Source organism: Pieris brassicae, chromosome 3, assembly GCF_905147105.1.
Source record: "Pieris brassicae chromosome 3, ilPieBrab1.1, whole genome shotgun sequence".
NCBI classification, from domain to species: domain Eukaryota; kingdom Metazoa; phylum Arthropoda; class Insecta; order Lepidoptera; family Pieridae; genus Pieris; species Pieris brassicae.
In genome coordinates, this window is record NC_059667.1 from 11,154,493 (window position 1) to 11,176,384 (window position 21,892).

The 21,892-nt window shown below is 42.4% G+C and overlaps 1 protein-coding gene across 4 annotated transcripts in view; it reads right to left on the minus strand.

The window, feature by feature from the left end:
• Nucleotides 1–21,892, minus strand: part of LOC123706723 (fibrillin-2-like) — a 44,728-nt gene that overhangs the window by 11,495 nt on the left and 11,341 nt on the right. For 2 of the 4 annotated variants that reach the window (XM_045656092.1, XM_045656091.1), the window contains exons 2-24: nt 16,805–16,956; nt 13,090–13,172; nt 12,883–13,002; nt 12,570–12,674; nt 12,295–12,402; nt 11,461–11,639; nt 11,223–11,384; nt 11,054–11,141; nt 10,825–10,980; nt 10,566–10,740; nt 10,347–10,484; nt 10,153–10,269; nt 9,861–10,077; nt 9,580–9,790; nt 9,392–9,496; nt 9,054–9,313; nt 8,807–8,981; nt 8,341–8,448; nt 8,089–8,258; nt 7,887–8,019; nt 7,653–7,814; nt 1,818–2,152; nt 1,585–1,735 (exon numbers count right to left, since the gene is read on the minus strand). In XM_045656092.1, coding sequence (XP_045512048.1) covers nt 1,585–1,735; nt 1,818–2,152; nt 7,653–7,814; nt 7,887–8,019; nt 8,089–8,258; nt 8,341–8,448; nt 8,807–8,981; nt 9,054–9,313; nt 9,392–9,496; nt 9,580–9,790; nt 9,861–10,077; nt 10,153–10,269; nt 10,347–10,484; nt 10,566–10,740; nt 10,825–10,980; nt 11,054–11,141; nt 11,223–11,384; nt 11,461–11,639; nt 12,295–12,402; nt 12,570–12,674; nt 12,883–13,002; nt 13,090–13,172; nt 16,805–16,941 — 3,595 coding nt within the window. In that variant the 5' untranslated portion in view covers nt 16,942–16,956. Of the gene's footprint in view, nt 1–1,584; nt 1,736–1,817; nt 2,153–7,652; nt 7,815–7,886; nt 8,020–8,088; nt 8,259–8,340; nt 8,449–8,806; nt 8,982–9,053; nt 9,314–9,391; nt 9,497–9,579; nt 9,791–9,860; nt 10,078–10,152; nt 10,270–10,346; nt 10,485–10,565; nt 10,741–10,824; nt 10,981–11,053; nt 11,142–11,222; nt 11,385–11,460; nt 11,640–12,294; nt 12,403–12,569; nt 12,675–12,882; nt 13,003–13,089; nt 13,173–16,804; nt 16,957–21,592; nt 21,650–21,892 lie in introns of those variants that run through there. The other 2 variants (XM_045656093.1, XM_045656089.1) reach the window with 2 other exon arrangements.

A 21,892-nucleotide genomic window follows, 5' to 3' on the forward strand; every position in this document is an offset into this window, starting at 1 on the left:
AGGCATTTGATAAAGTGTGGCATCGAGGACTTGTTCATAAGTTAAGGAAATTACTGCCTCGTCAATTTGCAAATATTCTTGAGTCATATTTAACACAAAGAATGTTTAGGGTACGACAAGAAGATGATTATTCAGAACTAAAAGAAATAAAAGCTGGGGTGCCGCAAGGGAGTGTATTAGGTCCGGTCCTGTACCTCTTATACACATGCGATATTCCTGACCTAAAAGATAACGTTATCGCGACCTTTGCCGATGATACTGCTATCATGTCTACGGCGGCTACTGAAAAGGAAGCGGTAGTAAAATTACAAAAAGCCATAAATATTGTTGGCTTGTGGACCAAAAAATGGCGGATAAAACTAAATCAGTCTAAATCAGTTCACATAAACTTTTCCAACAAAACATCAAACTACCTGCCAGTATATATTGATAACGTCAAAGTGCCGTTCCAAAATTCAGCTAAGTACCTAGGTATGACGCTAGACACCAAACTCCGATGGAAGGTCCATGTTAAAAAGAAACGTGAAGAGTTGGATCTCCGTTACTCTAAATTGTACTGGTTGCTCGGAAGGCATTCCACGTTATCAGTACAAAATAAATTATTGATCTACAAACAAGTCCTGACACCTGTATGGACTTATGGTTGCCAGCTGTGGGGCTGTACCAGTAATAGTAATATCCAAGTAATCCAACGATTCCAAAACAAAGTGCTCAGGGGAATAGTCAATGCTCCCTGGTACATTCGAAATTACGACCTCCATCAGGACCTTAATGTAGAGGACGTCACCACATTAATAAAAAAGACTGCTGGAGCACACGAACATAGGCTCCACCATCACGTGAATGTCGAGGCTATTCAACTCCTTGACACCACTGACCTAGTGAGAAGATTGAAAAGGATAAAACCATTTGAACTAGTGAACTAGTGTTAGTGAACTTTATTATTAAGTGCTAATCAGTGAATGAAAACAAAAATATATTGAACACAAGAACAGAGTGTCTTCCCTTTAATAGAGACTATAAGTAGCGTTATTGGACACTTACTTATGATAACAATCCTTTTTAGTAAATTAGGTTAGACTTAAATTACTTATTAGTCTTAAGTTAGGCTAGATCGTAATTTTCCATGATGTCGTAGTAAAGACACATGTATATAAATAAAAAAAAAAAGGATGGAAAGCATGAAGATGATAGAGTACGAAAGGGAATGCCGAGATGGTTTGGTCATGTAGAACGGATGACTGAGAAGCGATTAACAAATAGGACATACGAGGACAACCGTGGCTGATCTTGATGAGATCGGGCAGCAGGCCTAGTCGCACATACCTGGACCAAATCCCTGCGGTACTAAAAACGGGACACCTAAAAGTACCCATAACCGAGCATGTATGATGAATGTCATGAAAGTGGATGAAGTGAGAGAGGTAAGTCAGGACCGTAGTGGTGATACGTGGTCTGTCTACTCCATTGGGAAAAGGTGTGATGTTATAAATAAATAAATCCTTTTCATGATCAATTTCATCGCGTAAATCATACGAGCGGTTGTTAGATTTTTTGTTCAGAACTAAGTCGATGTTCACTCACCGACGCAGACTTTGGAAAGGTCGTCGGTGCGGTATCCGTCGCGGCAGACGCAGCTGAAGCCGCCTTCGGAGTTGCGACACTCTCCCGCCCCGCACACGTTTTCCACTATTTCGCACTCGTTTACGTCCACGCAAGTGTGGTTTTTCGAATCCTGCAATTTCGCATACCTAAGTCAAAACGCATTCTTAATACGAATGGCCTGCTTAACACCGTGTACTGTATATCTTTCTTACCTGTTCATAGCCCGGGAAGCAGTCGCAAGCGAAGGTACCGACCATGTTTCGACACCTGCCGTGCCCGCAGAGGCCGGGGAAGGCCGCGCACTCGTTGATCTCCATCTGACCGGGCGTGACTCCGGGCCTGCCGGGTTCCCAGCCGACCCCAGTTCCGTTGCCCCACGAGTTCGCGTGCCCGTCGTCCCAGCCCGTGCCGAAACCGTCGCCGTCTCCGTCTCCGGTTTGGCTCCAGATATCGGTTCCGTTGGGTCCGCCCGGCCCGCCGGGTCCGGTCCAGACGTTTGGGGGGCCGCTCGCGTCGGCTATGCAAAGGTTCCGATGCGCGTCCGTTCCTAGAAATACAATTCAGTGGAATCAATGGTATAATTTTCAGTATAAACAACTGCTTTCATATTAAATACAAAAAAAAATGAAAAACATGCGTAGGGGTATATTACATTATACATTATATTATACATTTTTGTAAAAGGGGGGAGTAGTTGTAGGGGTATATATATATATATATATATATACTATATAGTTGTGAGCGTAGTTTTATAAGTGACAATGTAACAACACATAAGTTAGACAGTCTGTACTTAGCGATCAACGCGAAAGCACGTCAAATAAAGATGTCATTCACAATCGCATTGTTGCCTTTGGAGTCATCCGAGTAGTCACCCGGAGACAACATACCCCGGCATCCCTCGCATCTACATTGGTGACCCCGACTACACAAGCAACCCCGACGACACAAGAAACCCAGACTCCAAAAATTCAGACCATAGGATGGCATTGCCACATTCGCACGCGGCGGCCACGCAAGAAATCGCAGCGGTGACGTCAGTCACCTCCCGGATTCCTGATTTCTGGACAGTGTATGGTTTGTCAGGGCTGAATCCGTGCTGTTACCACAAAAGATGGGAGATGATACCAAATTCAACATCGTGGTGTCGAAATTGGGAAAGGATGTGATACAACAAACCACAGACATCCTTTTCTCACCTCCCGAACAAGACAAATATGGAGCTCTTAAGAAGAAGCTGCTGGACATTTTTGAGGAATCAGAAACGAGGCAGCTGCAGAAGCTCATCATCGAGATGGACTTGGGAGAACAGAAACCGTCTCAGTTGTTACGCAGGATGAAGGACCTGGCTCGGGAGAAGCTTCCGGACGATACTCTCCGTATTTTGTGGCAGACGCATTTACCGCAAGCAGTCCGTGTAGTTTTGGCAGTCACGGAAACCAAGAACCTGGATCAACTGGCCAACGTCGCAGACAAGGTAGCAGAATCCATCCAGCCACCTCAATTGGCGGAGGTCAAGACAAGTGGCGGTCTTCGGCAAGACCAGGACAATGACGTGCATGCGGCCATTGCGGAGCTGAGCCACAAGTTCGACCAGTTGCTGAGGAGCCGTACATCATCTCGCCCGCCCTATAGAGGTAACAGCCGTGGGCAGCGACGGCGTTCGCAGTCCCGTGCGCCGAGTGATTGGGTATGTTTTTACCATTACCGTTTCAAAGACCGTGCTACCAAATGTGTACCCCCTTGCGCTTTTAAGAAGGGAAACCCCTAGAGGTGGAGGTCACGGAGGCGGATGCCTGCACCATCGCCCCAGCACAACGCCTATGCATCTTGGACAGTAATAGTGGATATAATTTTTTAATAGATACCGGCGCAAACGTATCCGTCATTCCAGTAGATAAAAACAGCGCCAGATCAAAATGTAGTGATTTTAAGTTATATGCTGCCAATGGTACGGTTATTAATACTTTAGGTTCAAAAATGTTAGTTGTAAATTTTAAGTTAAGGAGGGCATTTCGTTGGAATTTTATTATAGCCGATGTGAAACAGGCAATCATTGGAGCTGATTTTTAACACATTTTGGGTTATTGGTAGATTTAAAGTCCCGGAAATTAATAGATAAATTAACTAATTTTAACTCCTTGGCATCCATAGTTAACACTAGTTGCTCTAGTTTAAATACTATTAATAAAGATCACCCGTACCGTGACGTCATAAGTAAGTTTCCTAACATTACTAAACCATGCAATTTTAACGATCCGCCGTCACATGACGTATATCACTATATAGAGACGACGGGTCCTGCTGTCCATTCCCGCGCTCGACAATTAGCACCCGACAAGTATAAAAAAGTTAAGGAGGAACTTCGAATAATGCAGGAGTTAGGGATTTGTAGGCCTTCTAAGAGTTGTTGGTCTAGTCCGTTACACGTAGTACCCAAGAAGAATGGGGAAATACGTCCTTGCGGCGACTTTAGACAATTAAATGCGATCACGAAGCCAGATAGGTATTCTTTACCGCGTATACGTGATTTTACATATATTTTAGAAGGGAAGTCAATTATGTCCCGGATTGATGTGGTTCGAGCCTACCATGGAGTTCCTATATTTCCAGAGCATATTGAGAAAACAGCGATCACAACTCCTTTCGGGTTATTCGAGCTTCCTCGCATGACATTCGGGTTGCGTAATGCTGCACAAACAGTACTAAGTGGTTTAGATTTCTTATTTACGTATATAGACGATGTACTTATTGCGAGTTCATCCGTTGAAGAACATAAAAAACATTTAGAGTTAGTGTTTGAGCGTTTCAATAAATACGGTATATCGATAAATTTAAGTAAATGTAGTTTTGGTCAGACAAAGTTAGAATTCTTAGGATACGAGGTGTCTCTGGATAGTATTAAGCCGTTAGAACATGAAATAGAAGCCATTAAAAATTTCCCGAAACCTAAAACGATAGAACAATTACGCCGATTTTTAGGTATGCTTAATTTTTATAGGGCGCATATTCCAAATGCAGTTACACATCAAATAGTTATAAATCGTTATTTGCATAACGCGAAGAAGCGTGATAAAACTAGTATAGCTTGGACACCTGAGGCTGACGAAGCATTCGAGCGATGCAAACTTAGCTTGCAAAATGCAGCGATATTAGCGCATCCACGAACCGATATACCTATCTCTCTCGTCGTAGACGCATCAAATATCGCCATCGGAGGCGTTTTGCAACAGCATATTGACAACAGTTGGAAACCTTTAGGATACTTTTCTCAGAAATTGAGTGAGGCTCAGAGGAAATATTCTACTTTCGACAGAGAACTTTTAGCTATTTATTTATCTATTCGTTATTTTCAGGATGTCATAGAAGGAAGAGAGCTTATAGTATATACCGATCATTAGCCCTTAACTTACGCATTTAATAAAACTAAATGCGAGAAAGAGCTACCGAGGCGTGTTAGGCAGTTAGCGTATATTAGTGAGTTTACTACAGATATTCGTTTCGTTACTGGCAGTAATAATACTGTGGCAGATTCGCTGTCACGCATTGAGACTTTGTACTGTCCGAGTGTTCTAGATTATGAAAAAATTGCCGAATCGCAATTAACCGACGAGTATGCAAGTGAACTGTGTTGCAATGATAATTTTAAAAAAGTATTTTTACCTACATGTAATAAAACAATTTATTGTGATTTTTCGTCAAATGTAGCGAGGCCATATATACCTAGCGAGTTCAGACGAATAGTTTTAATAGCATACACACTATTAGTCACCCGGGCATTCGAGCCACCCGGAAGTTAATAACGGAAAAGTTTTTTTGACCAAAAATGAATTCTGACATCAATCTTTGGGCCAAAACGTGTATCAGTTGTTAGCGAGCTAAAGTAGACCGGCATTCGCTGACCGGAGCGGGCAGGTTCCCGCATGCCGATCGTTTCGAGCATGTGCACATAGATTTAGTAGGTCCTTTGCCTATTACTGAAGACGGATTTAAATATTGTTTAACCTTGATAGACCGTTGTACGCGATGGCCCGAGGCTTTGCCATTGCGGGATATGAACGCGGAGACGGTTGCTAGAGCGTTATATGAAAACTGGATATGCCGTTATGGTTGTCCAATAAAGCTCACGAGCGATCAAGGTCGTCAGTTCGAAAGTTCGTTATTTAGGGAACTCATGAACTTATTAGGTATAAACAGAATCCGAACAACTAGTTACCACCCGCAGGCTAACGGAGCGGTGGAGCGCTGGCACAGGACATTGAAGGCAGCCCTAATGGCTCGATTGTCAAATAAGTCATGGGTCGAAGAGCTGCTGAAGAGTCTTATTAGGGTTACGAGCAGCTCAGCGGACCGACTCTGGCGTGTCAGCTGCTGAATTGACCTTTGGGCGTACTCTTAGATTACCAGGTGATTTTTACGATTCTTCTACGCAGGTAGGGTCTGCAGAGCCCCAACGATTAGTAGAGGGTATCCGAAAGCATATAAAATCGTTAAAATCGGTCCCAAAATCGCATAATAATTCCCGTCCATATATCGTGCATCCCGATTTAAAAGATGCAGAATTTGTATTTATCAGAGACGATTCGGTGCGCAAGCCGTTGAAACCGCCATACGATGGTCCATATCGAGTAATTAAGAGAGGTACCAAAGTATTCGTCATACAATTTCCTAATCGTACAGCCAGTATATCTATAGATAGATTGAAGCCCGCTTATGTGTTGCCGGAGTTAGAATCTCAGAAAAACATCGAACCGGCACCCCTAGTTCAAATGCCCGACGTTGAACCCAGCATAGAAGTCGAACCCAAGCCTGTTAAAAAGACGCGTTCGGGACGTGTTATTAAAAAGCCGGTACGATTCGCGAATTAAAGCTAAGCGCTCAGTTTTAGCTATGCTATGCCAAGCTCATTACAAAATGCTATGTTTAGATTAAGTATTTTTGCTTAAGTTATAGCTAGCGATGATATTATTACGATACTGCACTGTAGCGTTTACTTTATGGACATACGTAAGTAGGTTAGTTTTTTGCAATTTGAGCACCGCAATTTAATATATAAGATTAAATTTATTCTTTATATTATTATAGTAGGTATTCAATTCATTTGTTTGTTAAATTATATTAAAAGAATGGGTAAAAATCACAGCAAACAAGAAGAGAAAAGTATAGTTATAGCTCAAAATGGTGCCAACCAGGCTACTACGTTGGAAGAAAAAATCGAAAAATACGGCACATTTATAGCAGCAGTATTGGTGTTATTACTAGTAATTGGTGTTTACTTTCTATATAAGAAGATAAATAAGAGTTTAAAGAAGTTTACCATGAAGGCTGGGTCGATGGCGATGCCGCCTACCGATAAGGCACAGGCAATGCAACCTACAGTGCAGGACGCGTGATTGCTCGTAGTTATTACTAGATTGTTCTAGAATTGTGTGTTATGAATTCTTGTATTTCATTTTAACTGTGTATTTATGTTTTAAAATGTTTAGAAGAAACATTTTTTTTTTGTAAAAGGGGGGAGTAGTTGTAGGGGTATATATATATATATATATATATATATATATATATATATATATATATATATATATATATAGTTGTAGGGTTATATATATATATATATAACCCTACAACTATATAATTGTGAGTGAGTGTAATATATACTTTATAGTTGTGAGCGTAGTTTTATAAGTGACAATGTAACAACACATAAGTTAGACAGTCTGTACTTAGCGATCGACGCGAAAGCACGTCAAATAAAGATGTCATTTACAATCGCATTGTTTCCTTTGGAGTCATCCGGGTAGTCACCCGGAGACAACATACCCCGGAATCCCCCGCATCTACACATGTATTAGATACGTGACTTGGGTCTTTCATTCACAGGATTCACAGAATTCAGCATTGCCAAGTGCCCATCTCGTCCTAATCCGCTATTATATAATTGTTTATTTAAATAAGTAGTAGGTATCTATTAATATTTTTTTAAATTTCTGTAGCATATAAGTTTATCATAAATCAAGTTCCGGCTTTCCGCTCGCCACGAGACTCACCTTTCTTGGGACAAGGCTCGCAGCGCGAGTCTCCCCAGGCCTTGCCCAGCGACGAGCAGCAGCAGACGGCTCGGTGCACTTCCAGTCGAAGCGGTCCCGAGCAACGTCCCCCGGCCCACTCCGTGTAGCACATCTCGCGGCGCGTGTCCACGCATCGGTTGCCTGACGAGTTTCAGAGCATAATTAAGTTACGTAATGAAACGAATGCATGTTTTATTCCGAACTCTGTCTCACCCGAGGCGTCGAGGGCGAGGCCGGCGGGGCACTCGCAGCGGTAGGAGCCGTCCGTGTTGACGCACCGTCCGCCCGCGCACAGGTCGGGGTCCAGCATACACTCGTCCACGTCGCGGCAGTTCACGCCGTCCAACTGCACAGATTTAATCGTTAATTTCGGAGCCTCGCCATCGCTCCGTCTCGTAATATCTCGAAGGCTGACCTTGGCGAATCCCTTGGGGCACGGGCAGTCGTCGGGTTCGCAGGGCTCGCACGGGGAGCCCCAGGCCAATCCCACGCTGCAGCAGCACTCCTGTCTGAGAAGGGGCGCGGGGGCGGCGCCCTCGCACTGGCCGTCCACGACGCGGCGCCAACACGACCCGCGACGGTTGTCTGCATTGCGTTCGCATCATTTTAACTCTCAATATCTCTACGCGTGACATCGCCTTTTACCAAATGACTTCGCGTGACATACCGAGACAGTGCTGCGCAGACGCATCCAGGACGAAGCCGTGTTCGCATTCGCACTCGTAGCTGCCGTGAGTGTTGATGCACCGTCCGTTGTCGCAGGGGTTCGATTGTTCTGTAAGGTTTTGATAATAATAACCGTTTTAGTCAGGATCGCGTTTCCTTAATCACCTAACATTAATTTTCAAACCAATGAGAACGTAGTAGTCTGATGAAGCGGTGCGCTGAATCTGATGAAAGCGTGCAAATGAGTTATAACTTTACTCTCAACTGGACGTTTGAATGAGAATGCCGATTCAAGCCAATGCCGTCAATCCCTTCATGCCCGGGTGAGATGCCGAAATCGGAAGTCGACGACGGTGAGGTCGCCACGCGAGGCGAGATGGCCCCGGCCTTATTCATGGTCATGCTCGGTTAGATGTCCGCGTGTTAAGCGTGGGACGCGGGGCGAGGGTCGGCGGGCGGAGAGTAACCTGCGGGGAGGGCGCGGGGCGGAATGTCCCCGCGCTGGGGAAGGTCCGACGGGGGCTCACCCTCGCACTCGTCGATGTCTCGGCAGAGCTGCTCGTCGGGCTCGTAGCGAGTGCCGCTCGGGCACACGCACGCGAAGCTGCCCAACGTGTTTCGGCACTGCCCACCCGTGCAGTACTGCGGAGGAAGCGATTCGTCGAATAAAACGGAGACGGGCTAGAGATAGATAGACGTCGGAACCACACTGACCGACTGGTGCATGTCGCACTCGTCGACGTCTCGACAGATGCCATCCTTGTCGGGATGGTATCCGGAGTCGCAGATGCACTTGTATCCCGGCTCCAGGTTCTCGCAGGTGCCGTGAGGGCAGACGCCGGGGATCATGGTGCACTCGTTGATGTCCGTGCCGGCGTTGTCCTTGCTGGAGCCCTCGGGACATAGAATCTCGTAGTCCTGGCTACCGCGGGGGGGACAGGCCTTGCAGGATACGCCCCAGCCCAGGTGCAGACCTGCGGGAGTCACTCGTTATAACGACACCTCATTACGTTTTTCCATACATATTGCGTTCACTTCGATCTAACAACAACCTTTGCTAGCACTGCAGCAGCACTGCGAGCGAGTGACGGGTGTGGTTCCGGGTCCGGTGCATTGGCCGTCTTCGTATTTCTCGTAGCACAGGTCTTGCACCTCATCTGGAATCGTGAGTCATTCGGTTAACGAGGCGTACGCTTTCGACACGTCTGGTCGACAGGGGAAACCTAGAAGGGGACGTTACCTAGGCAAGTGCGGCCGTCGTTGCTGAGCGTGAACCCGGGCAGGCACTCGCAGCGGAAGGAGCCGGGCGAATTGTGGCACTTCCCGTTCCGACACACCCGGAGCTCGGAACACTCGTCCACGTCCACGCAGGCCGCGCGGTCGGGCGTCGGCCGGTAGCCCGCCTCGCACACGCATTGGAAGGAACCTTCGCCGTTGACGCAGCGACCTCCCTGCGAGCAGAACGTCGACTTCAGCGGACGCGATGAACGGGGAGAACGGACGGAACAGACTCTCCAGTACCTGGCACAGCGACCTGTCGGCGCACTCGTCGACGTCGGCGCAGTACCCGGCGGCGGATCTCGCGAAGCCCGGCTCGCAGAGGCACTCGTATCCACCGGGCGTGTTCCGACAGCGACCCCGACGACACACTCGCGGGTTGTCGGCACACTCGTCGACGTCGCGACACGCGTGACCCGTCTCCGTCGACTCGTAGCCCGGGTTGCAGGTACACTCGTAGCTGCGCAGCGGCGAAATCATTCTAAGCGACCGATCTATCTACATCTCTTAACCTCGATTTATGTTCAATTCTTACCCGCCATCTACGTCGGTGCAAACGCCGTTAGTGCACATCCCTCCGTTCGTCATCTCGCACTCGTTCTTGTCACTGCACCGCAGGCCATTTTCTACGGGATCGAAACCGGGCGGACATCTAAAAGATCGTTAAAATAATGAATCGACGCTAGGTGAGCGTTCGAAAGCGCCTCGTCAGCGTCCCAGGGCCCCCACCTGCAGGTGAAGCTGCCGGGCGTGTTGACGCAAGTGCCGCCCTTGCAGTACTCGAGGGCGCACTCGTCGATGTCGATGCACGTCGGGTTGCCGTCTTGTAACGTACTCTCCGCGCCCTCCCAGCACGAGCAGGAGTACCTGTGTGACGTTGGATGCGATCGTTATACGCTGTCGTTTGTGGAACACGTCTGGATGTCGAAGGCTGTGTGCGGAACTCACCCGACATCCTTGTCGATGCAGTCGCCGAGGCCGCAGATGCCGTTCCTGAGCATGCACTCGTTGATCTTTGCGATGGGATGAGGGACGTCGCTTCCGTCCCCGAAGCCCGTAGTCGTGTCGTTGCGTCTCCAGTCGGGAGGGACCGCGCCGCCGCCGCACAGGTGCGTCCACTCGACTACAAATAAATCCTCCGTTGAGCACGCCGTAACGGATCGACGGAGCGATAGCCCGGTCCCCCGGTCCGGAACGGACGACTCACCGGAGCCCCGCGGCGGGCAAGGCGCGCAAAGGTCGCCCCAGGCCCTGCCCATGTTGTATCCGCAGCAGCAGTCTCTGTTGGACAGAGACATGGGTAGGCGGTCTCCGCACTCGCCCGTCTCGCCCAGGTACGTGAAGCAGTCACCCACGCGACCGTCTGTAAAGGTCAAAGTTCTTTTAGACACTCGCCTCGTTTAAGTAATGGATAAAACCATTTCAGTGACGCTCACCGATACAAAACTTCTTATCGGGACTCGGGATGAAGTGAGGGTTGCACAGGCAGTAGTAGTCGCCCTCCGTGTTGACACATTTTCCATTCTGTAAGAGTACGGTATAGAGTTAATCGTTAACTGTTAAAACGGTTGAAAAATTGATTAAAACCGACGAACGGCGACAGACCGGACAAATATCGGGGTCCTCGCACTCGTCGACATCCTCGCAGTTGTTGGTGACGCGATGCCGCCGCTGGCCCGGAGGACACTCGCAAGAGAAGGAGCCGACGGAGTTGATGCACTTGCCGCCCTCGCACAGCCCGGGCACCGCCGCGCACTCGTCGATGTCCTGATCGTAAACGGTATTATGACAATCGAAGAGCTCGCGCTAGACTTGTTTTGTCGAGTAAATTCATGTGACTAGCCTGGCACTCCTTGGTGGCCAGGTTTCGCAGGTGTCCCGTGGGGCAGTCGAGGTCTCCGCAGCGTTCGCAGGGGTGGCCCCAGGCCACGCCGACGGTGGCACAGCACAGCTGCTTGGTGCACACCACGCCCTCCAACGCACCCGTGCACAGGGCGCCACGAGTGTCCGTGTAGCACGGCCCTAAGCGATGATTATGATCATAAAAAAGAGTATTGATTTTTGTAGATCTCCCTTTAGGTCGGAGGAAGAGCAGCAGCCTCCTTCCTCCAATTCATTAACATTAGTTGTAAAAAAGTATGTCACAGCCCAGTCAATAAAAAGTAGCTTAATGTTTCGATGAAAGTTTCCTAAAATAATTTATTAAGCAAGTATTTCATCGATATATAGATCGATCTTATAGAGTTAATCCCTGCTATAAAGAAACAAATTTAAATTTCCTCAACTGAAGCGAAATGCGTCAGTCAGGTGACATCATTTTGATCGGGATCGTGTGAAACTGTAAACACTGAAACTACTGTGCACAGGCCAATGCCGAATACTGGAAAATTATGATCAATCTTATAATTACTAAACCATATAATGGCTATAATTTTTCGCTGAAATTTAGACTGAGCTGAGTTAGATTAATTAGTGAATAGGTTGTGTGAATGAGAAATGGCTGCCTTATATACCTTATATATTGAATATGAATTGAGTTTTTCGATTGCACTTTTAAGGAATTCCCTTGGCACGTGGAATACTTTGGCCCATTTGGAGAATCCCTGTTTCCTAATGAATCTGGGGTTTCAGTAGCTTTTTTAAAGAATATTGACAATAATGCAAAACAATGGTCTACCTGTTCGTCGATCTATTTCACAGCGTGTTCCAGATAGGCCGTGGAAGCAAACACAACGGTCTGGGGCTATACATCGCCCACCGTGGAGGCATGGCTCCCGACATATTGCTGAAATTCATTACTTTTCTTACAAGAGTGGAAATAACTTCTGCTATGATAGTCATCAGAAATGTCACGAAAAGTTAAACTAAAAAACCAACTATAAGAATTCTTTCATAATTGATTTCGATGTATATGATAACATGATAATATATTTTAAAATGATTGTGACTCACGTTCAGTACAAAATTCACCGGACCAGCCGGGTGCGCAAGCGCATGTTCCATTAGTGCAAGTTCCTCCATTCATGCAGATACGACGGCAGCCACCCCGTGGTCGCGCTGTAATTACCGCAATAATATACAATCATGGTCATCAAGTTCTCGTGTTTTATTATAATTAAAATCCAAAACCATTAGGTAATCGTCCAACAAAAATGTAATAAGCGTATAGGTAGACATTGAGGCGGCAAGGGCAAACTCACCGTGCTCACTATAAAATGTTAAATATAGTTTTCTAAGGTACAGTATAAAAATCTTGATATATTACGTGGGTAGGAGTAAAGCGCTCCGCCTGCGCCACAAGATGGCGCCTCGAGGCCCCCAGGACACCGGCACATGTTCGGCGCTATGCACGAACCGGGCGAACCGCAATCCGGCCGGCACAAGGCTGAAACAGGCGTCAGTTAAATATCCTAGAGTAACGAAAGTAAATAACGTCGATTAGCCAGTATTTCAATTGTAAATGACAACTTACGGACTACACAAAGTAAAGAATTAGGTCTCGAAGTCCATCCTGGACAGCAATGCGTGCTGTTTCTGCTGCGGCACACGTGGGGTCTGGAATATATAAATTTTGTAAAATATAACATAATATAGTTATCAGGTGATGGCATCTTCCCAATTGTGATGTTCAACCCAAGACTACTCGTTACAAAACGTCTTAAGCTATTTTTGTGAAGTGAAAAATTGCACATTTTGTTAGCAGATAAAGCGGATCGGCGACATAATGAGCGGTCCGAATGTCGTAATTAAGACAGGACGAGGGTAAGTGGCGCGGCGCTAATGCTCAGAGGTCGCCCTGACCGCACGTGCTCAACTGTCGCAAACTATCACCACTACGGCACAAAGCTTGTTATGACCGTACTCACACGATGTATAATATGTTTATTTAGGCTGCCAAATAAGGCCAATATATTCCAAAACCAAATAGAACAACAGCTACCATAGCAACTAAATAATGTAACATATAATTAATGAGTTTAGTAGCTGTACAAGCCAAGGCTGTATATTTTGCTCGCTTAGGCTTCTTAGTTTTATAAGCGTGGCGATTTTCTAAATCGTCGAAATTACGACCCAAAAATGCATGAATTCGTTTCATAGCAATTAACATTTTATTATTTTGCTTTACATTCTATTATTGACGCGAGTGGTTAATGTAAAGTAAAAATAAAAAGTGGTAAGGCTGCCAAAAAGGAAAACAAATTGTAAAGTCTTTTTACATGTTAAACCTTAATATTGCAGTAACGGTGTTAAATGAATGAGGTCTAGAGGAATTAATAATGTTATGTCTCATTACTGCTGACCGTCTGACCTAATATCTCAACAAGTGTGAAAATACAAATGATCAGAACAGCCTTGTGAGTGCCGGTCTCACGTTGATATCAGAGGCGCATCATTTGCTATGCCTGTTGATTATTCAGCTAATTGCATTTGGGTCAAAGGGTCACACATCCTATTATTTAATGCTTCGTCATTATTATATACGTCAATGGAATCTTTTTGCTGGGTTGATAGTCGGCTGTGTTTAGGACAAATTTATGTATATAAGTGAGCTTTGAATGTATCAATACAAAAGTTTTAGTAATCTAGTTATTATAGAAGTGTATGAATGACGATTGTCGTTACAGCAGGAATATTTAGTAATAAACCCAACATAGAAACATTTGCGTTTTCGGTATACATACAATTACTTTACGCGGCGGGAGTGTGCCCTTTCTACTGAAACTATGGTTCGTAGCGTGTAAGTCAAGAATGGTCTCAGACAAATCATCATTTCACAGCATTTTGGTCCTTATATCTAATTAAATCTAGTCCAAATCAGCAAAGATATTAATGTGTTTATAAAAACATTTACACCGGAAAACTCACGTAAAGCTTAAATCCACAATCCAATAATTTTTTTCTACTTAAATATCGTCGTCCGACAGAAACATAATATGACCAAAATCCAATAAAATTTAACAACACGTATTATTTCCCTACAGAAACCTTGCAAAAGTGTCATAATAGTGGGTTTACATTAATTATAATATTCTTGAGCGGACTTGAATGACGTCTTGATGACCGCTTACAAGATTAGCACAAAATATTAATATTGCTGAACTAGTTCTTTTGCGTAACGAAAACTACTTCCTAATGGAATTATAGATTATATGAAATGTATGTGTATGGGCTGGTATCACATATGTAGATGAAAGAGACTAAATCAATAATTCAATCGAGTTTATAGCGAAGTTTAACATTAGCTCGAACGGTGAAGGAAAACATCGTGAGGAGAACGGCTTGCCTTAGACCCAAAAAGTCGACGGCGTGTGTCAAGCACAGAAGGTCGATCATCATTTGCCTATTCGATTTACAAATGATCATGAAACAGATACAGAAATCTGAGGCCCAGACCTAAAAAAAAGGTTGTAGCGCCATTGATTTTCTTTTGTATACCGAAGTTTAATAAAAATAAATCATAGGCGCTACAACCTTTTTAGGTCTGGGCCACAGATTTCTGTATGGTACGGTGATCAGCCTCCTGTGGCACACGCAGTCGACTTTTTGGGTCTAAGGTAAGCCGGTTTCCTTACGATGTTTTCCTTTACGACTCGAGTGAATGTTAAATGCGCTTTTAAAAATAAAGTTCATTAGTGCACAGCCGGGGATCGATCCTACGACCACAGGGATGAGAGTCGCACGCTAAAGCTTCTTCAACACTGCTCTGAACAAACGTGAAAATTAACAATACGTTTTTGACTAAGCACTGTTGTATTATTTCCATGATTCATATATAAAATCAGATAATGCTCATAAAGTGCATTCCACGCGAACGCACGTAAACAGGGAAAGCGATTCCATCGCGCGCGTGTCAATATGCGCCCGCACCGACACAAGGCGGTTTTACCTTAAAGCTTACCTTGTAAACAAATTCAGTCATGATATTAAGAAAGTCATATGTGCGGTTGTTTGGTTGACGCATACTTGGTGAATATATAGACCTGGATTTTTAATATAAAGGATAAATCTTTTATTGAATTAACCTTAGCCATTTCGTAACCATTACGCATTTTATGAAATAATTACTGCAACATATTGATAACTAAAGTAAAAGAAATTTTGCTGACTCAAAGAAAGACTTCAATAATCGGTAGGTTGACAGTTAAGTTACGGAGTGGAGAGGGTCAAAAAGATTGAGTTGTCTCTTACAATGAATACCGCTGAAAATTATTGACAGGTACAAAATATAAAGGAAACTAGAAGACGCGTTCGCCCGAATGGGTCCTTCCCATATTTATACCGTTCTATCTAAACTAGTAAAAACCAATCTAAAAAATTAATAAAATTTATGGTTTCATTTCCTTGTTTTTTGCTATGAAATGTTCATTATACATAAGTTTTAGTAAATTTCTAATATGAAATAGGCACGAGACAACCCTAGATGAATGTTAGTGATTTAAGCTCGCATTGCGGACATTCTTCAACTCATTGAGTGAGTCATAATTTGTTTCGCGGCAGATGGCTTTGTTTTTGTGCATTTGCAAATAGATTATTCCACAAAGCAATCCCGGGAATGTCAAAGGAAAACCTGTCAAGTTCAATATCTCAACTAGTGGCGAGAATTCCTACGTTTTCCTAGTTTCGACACGTCAGTAAATCAAACAGTCCCGAAGCCCTTCTTGAAGCAGACTCATGGATGCATTCACCTATAAGTGTTATATGTATATTCCTTTCTTAATAGGCGAGTTCATGTAGACTAAAAATATTTATATGGCCTAGGAACCGAAATTCCAGGTTAGGAAAAAGAATTACCACTATTAAAAAATCAATAATAACTGAGGTGAAGTTAAAATAACCGAATAAATTAGGTTCAATAAAAATCTAAAGCCAAGAATCGGTCATGGTCTTCTTAAAGCCACTCGAGGAAAGTTGCCTTTGTAATTGCAGCAAACAAAGGACAAACCCAATTGACAGCCACGCGTTACAATCAAGCTGTTCGGACCGCTCCTTTGATCTATTACATCTTATTATTGATTAACTATCCAATACATGTGAACATTGTACATACTTTAATTTACATGATTTACTATAGTCGTTTCAAATAACTATGACTTGTGTAATAACAAATAATAGTTTAACTATTCATAATATTGGAAAATAAAACCTGAAAATAAGTGTTAAGACAAGGGTGTGGTATTGAAACTCACCCCACAAATTGCGTCGTTGATCTATCAGCTAGCGTTCGTGCCCCGCGTTGCCAATGCCTCGGGCGCGGCGTGTTCTGCCGGGGGTCGGCGGCCGCCGCTGCAACCACCAGCGCCAGAGCCACCAGTCGGAGCTTCATTGTGACACCATCACCCTGGGAACAATTATACCGTTAACGTAATTTGAAGAGCTACGAACTATAGTCCGCAAAGTTAACCTAAGTAATGAAGAGGTAATATGGTATTTTATTCAACTTGCTATATATTAACGATTTTAATAGCAACATAAATTCAACTTAAACCCCCAATTAAGCCACTTAAGTGACCAAAGCAAGTTAATCTCCGACTCAAGAGGGGTATAACAGAACAATAGTTGAAAACAATGAGAGATCGCTTGAAGCCGCGGGGGGAGAATCCGTGCCGAAATGATAACGACGGCCGACGACCCGGCCAATACGATACACACATTCTATATTTAGTAAACAATCTCATTTTTACGACAATCCTGCAGATGGCATCTTACTAACACGGAAGCGCTTAGACATCATTTTTATATCTACCACGATTAATTTCAGATATACTGCAACAGCGTTTTCACAATTGTAACCAAGATATGGGACCATGTTTCTTTTTGTTTAACAGGAGGCAAACCGGCAGGAGGCTCACCTGCTTTTAAGTGGTACCGCCCATGGACACTCACATTGCCAGCCGGCTCGCAAGAGCGCTGCTGGCCTTTTCAGAATTAGTACGATCTTTTCTTGAAGGACCCTTAGTCGTTGGTAAACTAAACATTGGTTCGGAAATACTTAATTGACCAAATTTAATAATATAAAACTAACAAATTAGTGATACAAGAGTTTTCCCGCGCCTAACTTGGCCATGCCAACATGCCTGCCTAAAAGATGTTCATTTGCTCCTATCTTCATAAAGATTCGCTCTTAAGTAAATTTCTAAAATTAACTAACTTATATTTGAAAAATGTTTAGGGACAAGGTCGCATCTTTGGTTCATCCTACTGCGACACAAGTAGAGTAAGGAAGGCATCGTGGGCGGGCTGACTCATTGGCTGCAATCACTGATCACTGTTCACCGACATGCTCTAGTATGTGATTCCATATCAATAACCGCACTGGTCAGTACTACGTGCCGGCTGTGAGATTAAAACGCAAATTGGGTTTGAAAACATACATCAAAGTATAAAATAAGTATAATTAGTATATTTAACGTGAGTTTTACTACTAAATAATTGACCTTTGATATGCTCGTATAAAATAAATCGCACGCGACCGTATGTTAAAAAAGTGCTGCTGAACTGGACGCACGGCAGTTGGTTATTGTTATCAGATACGATTACCAACGTTGCTTTTAATTGATATTTATTTAAATAAATTGCTTCACATTTATATTTTATCATTTTAGTTGAAAACACTGTTAACATTTAATAGTTAAACGTCCAAGGTTTAAAGAATATAAAAAAGATCAAAGATCTTAAAAAAGGGTAATTCAAATAAATATTTAGGTAACGAGTACCGTTACTCAAGGTTAATTTTCAACGTGGATGAAACTCCGGAGCAAGTTCATTACGGTCTATTCACTTGAGGCAGGACTCTGTTAACGCTGGACCATCTCTCGATATGAGTGTTTTGATTTGGGAGAAATAATAACAATGTATTTAAATTGTACTCAGTCTTTATCCTATTATTCTAAATTGTGATTAAAATCAAACGTTTAAATCTTAAAATGTATTACATAATTTATCACAAGTGCGTTTAACCTACCGTGTACTTACAATATTCCGTGCATTTAAAAATAGTCCGCCAATCGCGGGTTAAGCATAACTTTCAATAAAAATTATAAAACAACAATAAAGTAGATATATCAGTGACAAAGTCTCGTAACACTGACCTTAGATAAGATTTACGTTCTTAACTTTTGTGCATTGAATGTGGGCTATTTCATACGCTTAAGATCGCATCTGTATTGAGTCTATGTGGCAAGATAAATTTTGTTATTAAGGCAGTAGGGTACTGAGCTATATTTTAACTTTTTAAGGACATACGCGCGCGCCCATAGCAGTGACATGGGAACAATTCAATGGTCAGAAATTGAAGTATTGTAGTGCGCATGCAATGCTCAGGAACGGTCATTAGCGACGATACACGCACTTCGGATATGCTCCGTTAAACTAGATCGAGCCCACACAAGTTGCACTGCGTCTTTATTGTCAAATTGATTTCAAATACCCCACGTACAGTAGAGAAGTATATAAATCCTAAGTGTAAAAATATGTAAAATTTCTATTAATATAAACATGTTAGCCTTCATTTAATATGATTTTACAAATATGTTACCCATATTTTTTTGCATTTTAACCATATTAACCATTGCTAAAAATACAAGAAGGAAATGTCTTGAAAGATTAATTAATAAATATCTCGATAAGCCAGTAGATGAAACTAGAAGTAATTCAAGCGCAATGATCCTCAATTGATCGGTTAATAAAGATGCGCGCGCCTCGCGAGACGACTAGTCATTTGTAACAACTCCAAACCGACTTGTAGCGCAGTGTTATATATATTTTTGGTGTTTATTTTATATTCATAGCATTAAGGCCACGTATAACGTTACCAACTTACACCTGTTCATACGAAAATTTACTCATCTGTTTTATATGCATTTATTATGAATATTGACTAGGTTAGGGAATATAATGGAATAGGAAATAAGGGATATAAGGGAATATAAAGGATATAGAATGGTCTTTGTTGAAACAGTATGGAAAGAAGTACAACAGGAGGAAAAAGGAATGATAAAATAAAATTAAGCGTTTAAAAAAAATGTGTCGTCTTTAATTTTTTTTTCGCATGAGCGAAAATAAGCAAAAATGGAACAGAATTGTAATGGAGTGGTATCCACGAAGTGGGAAACGAAAGAGAGGCAGGCAGATAAGAAGACAGAAGGACGATATAAAAACACTTAAAAAGCAAGTATAACCTTCCCCTTAACGGCATTTCGAAGATCAAACGCCACAGGACTCTAACCTCTTAATTAAATTCAAAAAGCTTCACCACGAACACAATTTATAAGAGTATTTTTTGGACTTCTTGTGAGAGTTGTCCAAGTATCGATTTATTATTGTTAGAAAATTTATCGACGCCCATTTGTTAGAACTGTAATTGCTATGTTAATTTGAACGGCTTTATCAAACACCGTTGTTTAAATACAAATGCATGCCGTAAATTAGTATCGAGGGAGCAGCAGATTACGTAACCGTTGCTTATTTAGGTAACTGATATATGTATTGCATTCTGTAGGTGTTTTGCGCATTAAATATTATGGTTAATTAATATGTAGTCATTGATTTTAATCAGTGGTGATATATGGCTCGGTAACGCACTCGCGAGACCTCTGGGATTAAGAGTGTTCATGTGCGGGCGGTATCACTTAACATCAGGTGAGACTCGGGCGCGTTCACCCCTGTTCTTAAAAAAATCATATTTTATTTCTGGTATCTGGACTTGGTAGACTTATTAATTGGATAATAGATGTAAATCTTCACATTTCTGTATTTCAGAAATTTATATAAAATTCTTTAATTTTATTATATATAACTGTTAGTTTAGCTTATCCTCATCATTCAACTCATATTTTGCATTTAATAGATCAAAATTAATGAGTCAGCGTTTTATTTCTCCGAAACTCTCACAGCCAGTTCAAATGTCATCGAACTCGTGCGCAGACAGTGCGGCGCCGGCGCAGTGGTCACGGCAGAGCTAATGATTTATGCACAGATAATCCGATCATCTCCCAGATAAACCTTTGTGGCATTGCCATTGTGTAACTACAAGCTTTTGAGCTTTGGCATCTTATGTATGGCTTTGGTACACAGCTAATTGGTGGTATTTGGGTAGCTGTTAATATAATTAGAAATAAAATGGATGGCATAACATAAAAATAAACGCGTTGTAGGAGTATTGGATATACAATTATTCCCCGCTAAAGGGACTTCCTGCAATTTCTGCTTTGATGAAGCAAAAAGATAACATTACAAAAACGTTAAAGGGCTGCGAGCGCCTTGTAGATGCCCATTAAGTGTAAGATCGCAAAATTAAAAAATAACCTAGCGCATCAATCAAGATGATTGATAACCCTTATCATAGACAAACAGACGTACAACGACCCCGATTCTCATTATAGGTTAGGATGTGACGCTAATCTATTACTAGGACAAGGTGATTACGATGTATTTTAAACTATTCGATAGTAACTAAAATTTAGTAAACAGAAAAAAAGAGTCAAATTATTTTATATTAAAAATACATATACAAAATTCGTTATGAAATATACACATCATTTGAGTGCAGTAAAAAAATTGTACTCATATAAAAATCGTTTCGTTCCCATGAAGTCCTGTCAAAGGCAAAAAAGTACGTCAATTCTCCGCTGATGCAACATGGCCGTGACATAATTGTGCATTTATTTTGATAATAATTAATATCTAGACCGAATTCAGTTCAATATTTGCCTGCAGATAACAGAAATGAGTTGTTTTATCACATTATTCTAGATTTCTGATATGTAAGGGACGTTGTACTAAAATAGTAGTTAATAATTGAAATCTTGTAACATTCCAATTGATAATTGTATACGTTTAAATTAAAATACGGTATCTTTAATTATTTTTCTATGAAATTTTGAAGAAATAGTTTAACACACATTTAACATGTTAGGCAAATGTATAGATTATAAGCTCTCCTAGCAACATAAATAGATACACAATTTGAAACTTACATTAAAATAGCGAGCACGACACATAGCCGAATAATTCCAATTAGAAGGTTCGGTCCCAATTTGTAGGGTTTCACCAACGGTCGCGTCGCCGACCGAAACACAACTAACTCCTAGAGGACGATGTACTTCACATTGTTTAATTAGTTTCACTTCACAAACTTTTCCGAATAAAACCCTCGCCTAAAACATATCTGTAGAATAAACTAAACCAAATTCCTGTGCCTCTCTCATTGAACATCGCAATACGTAAAATATATTAATATTCAAGTGTAATTTAAATAGAAATAGCAAATATTAAAA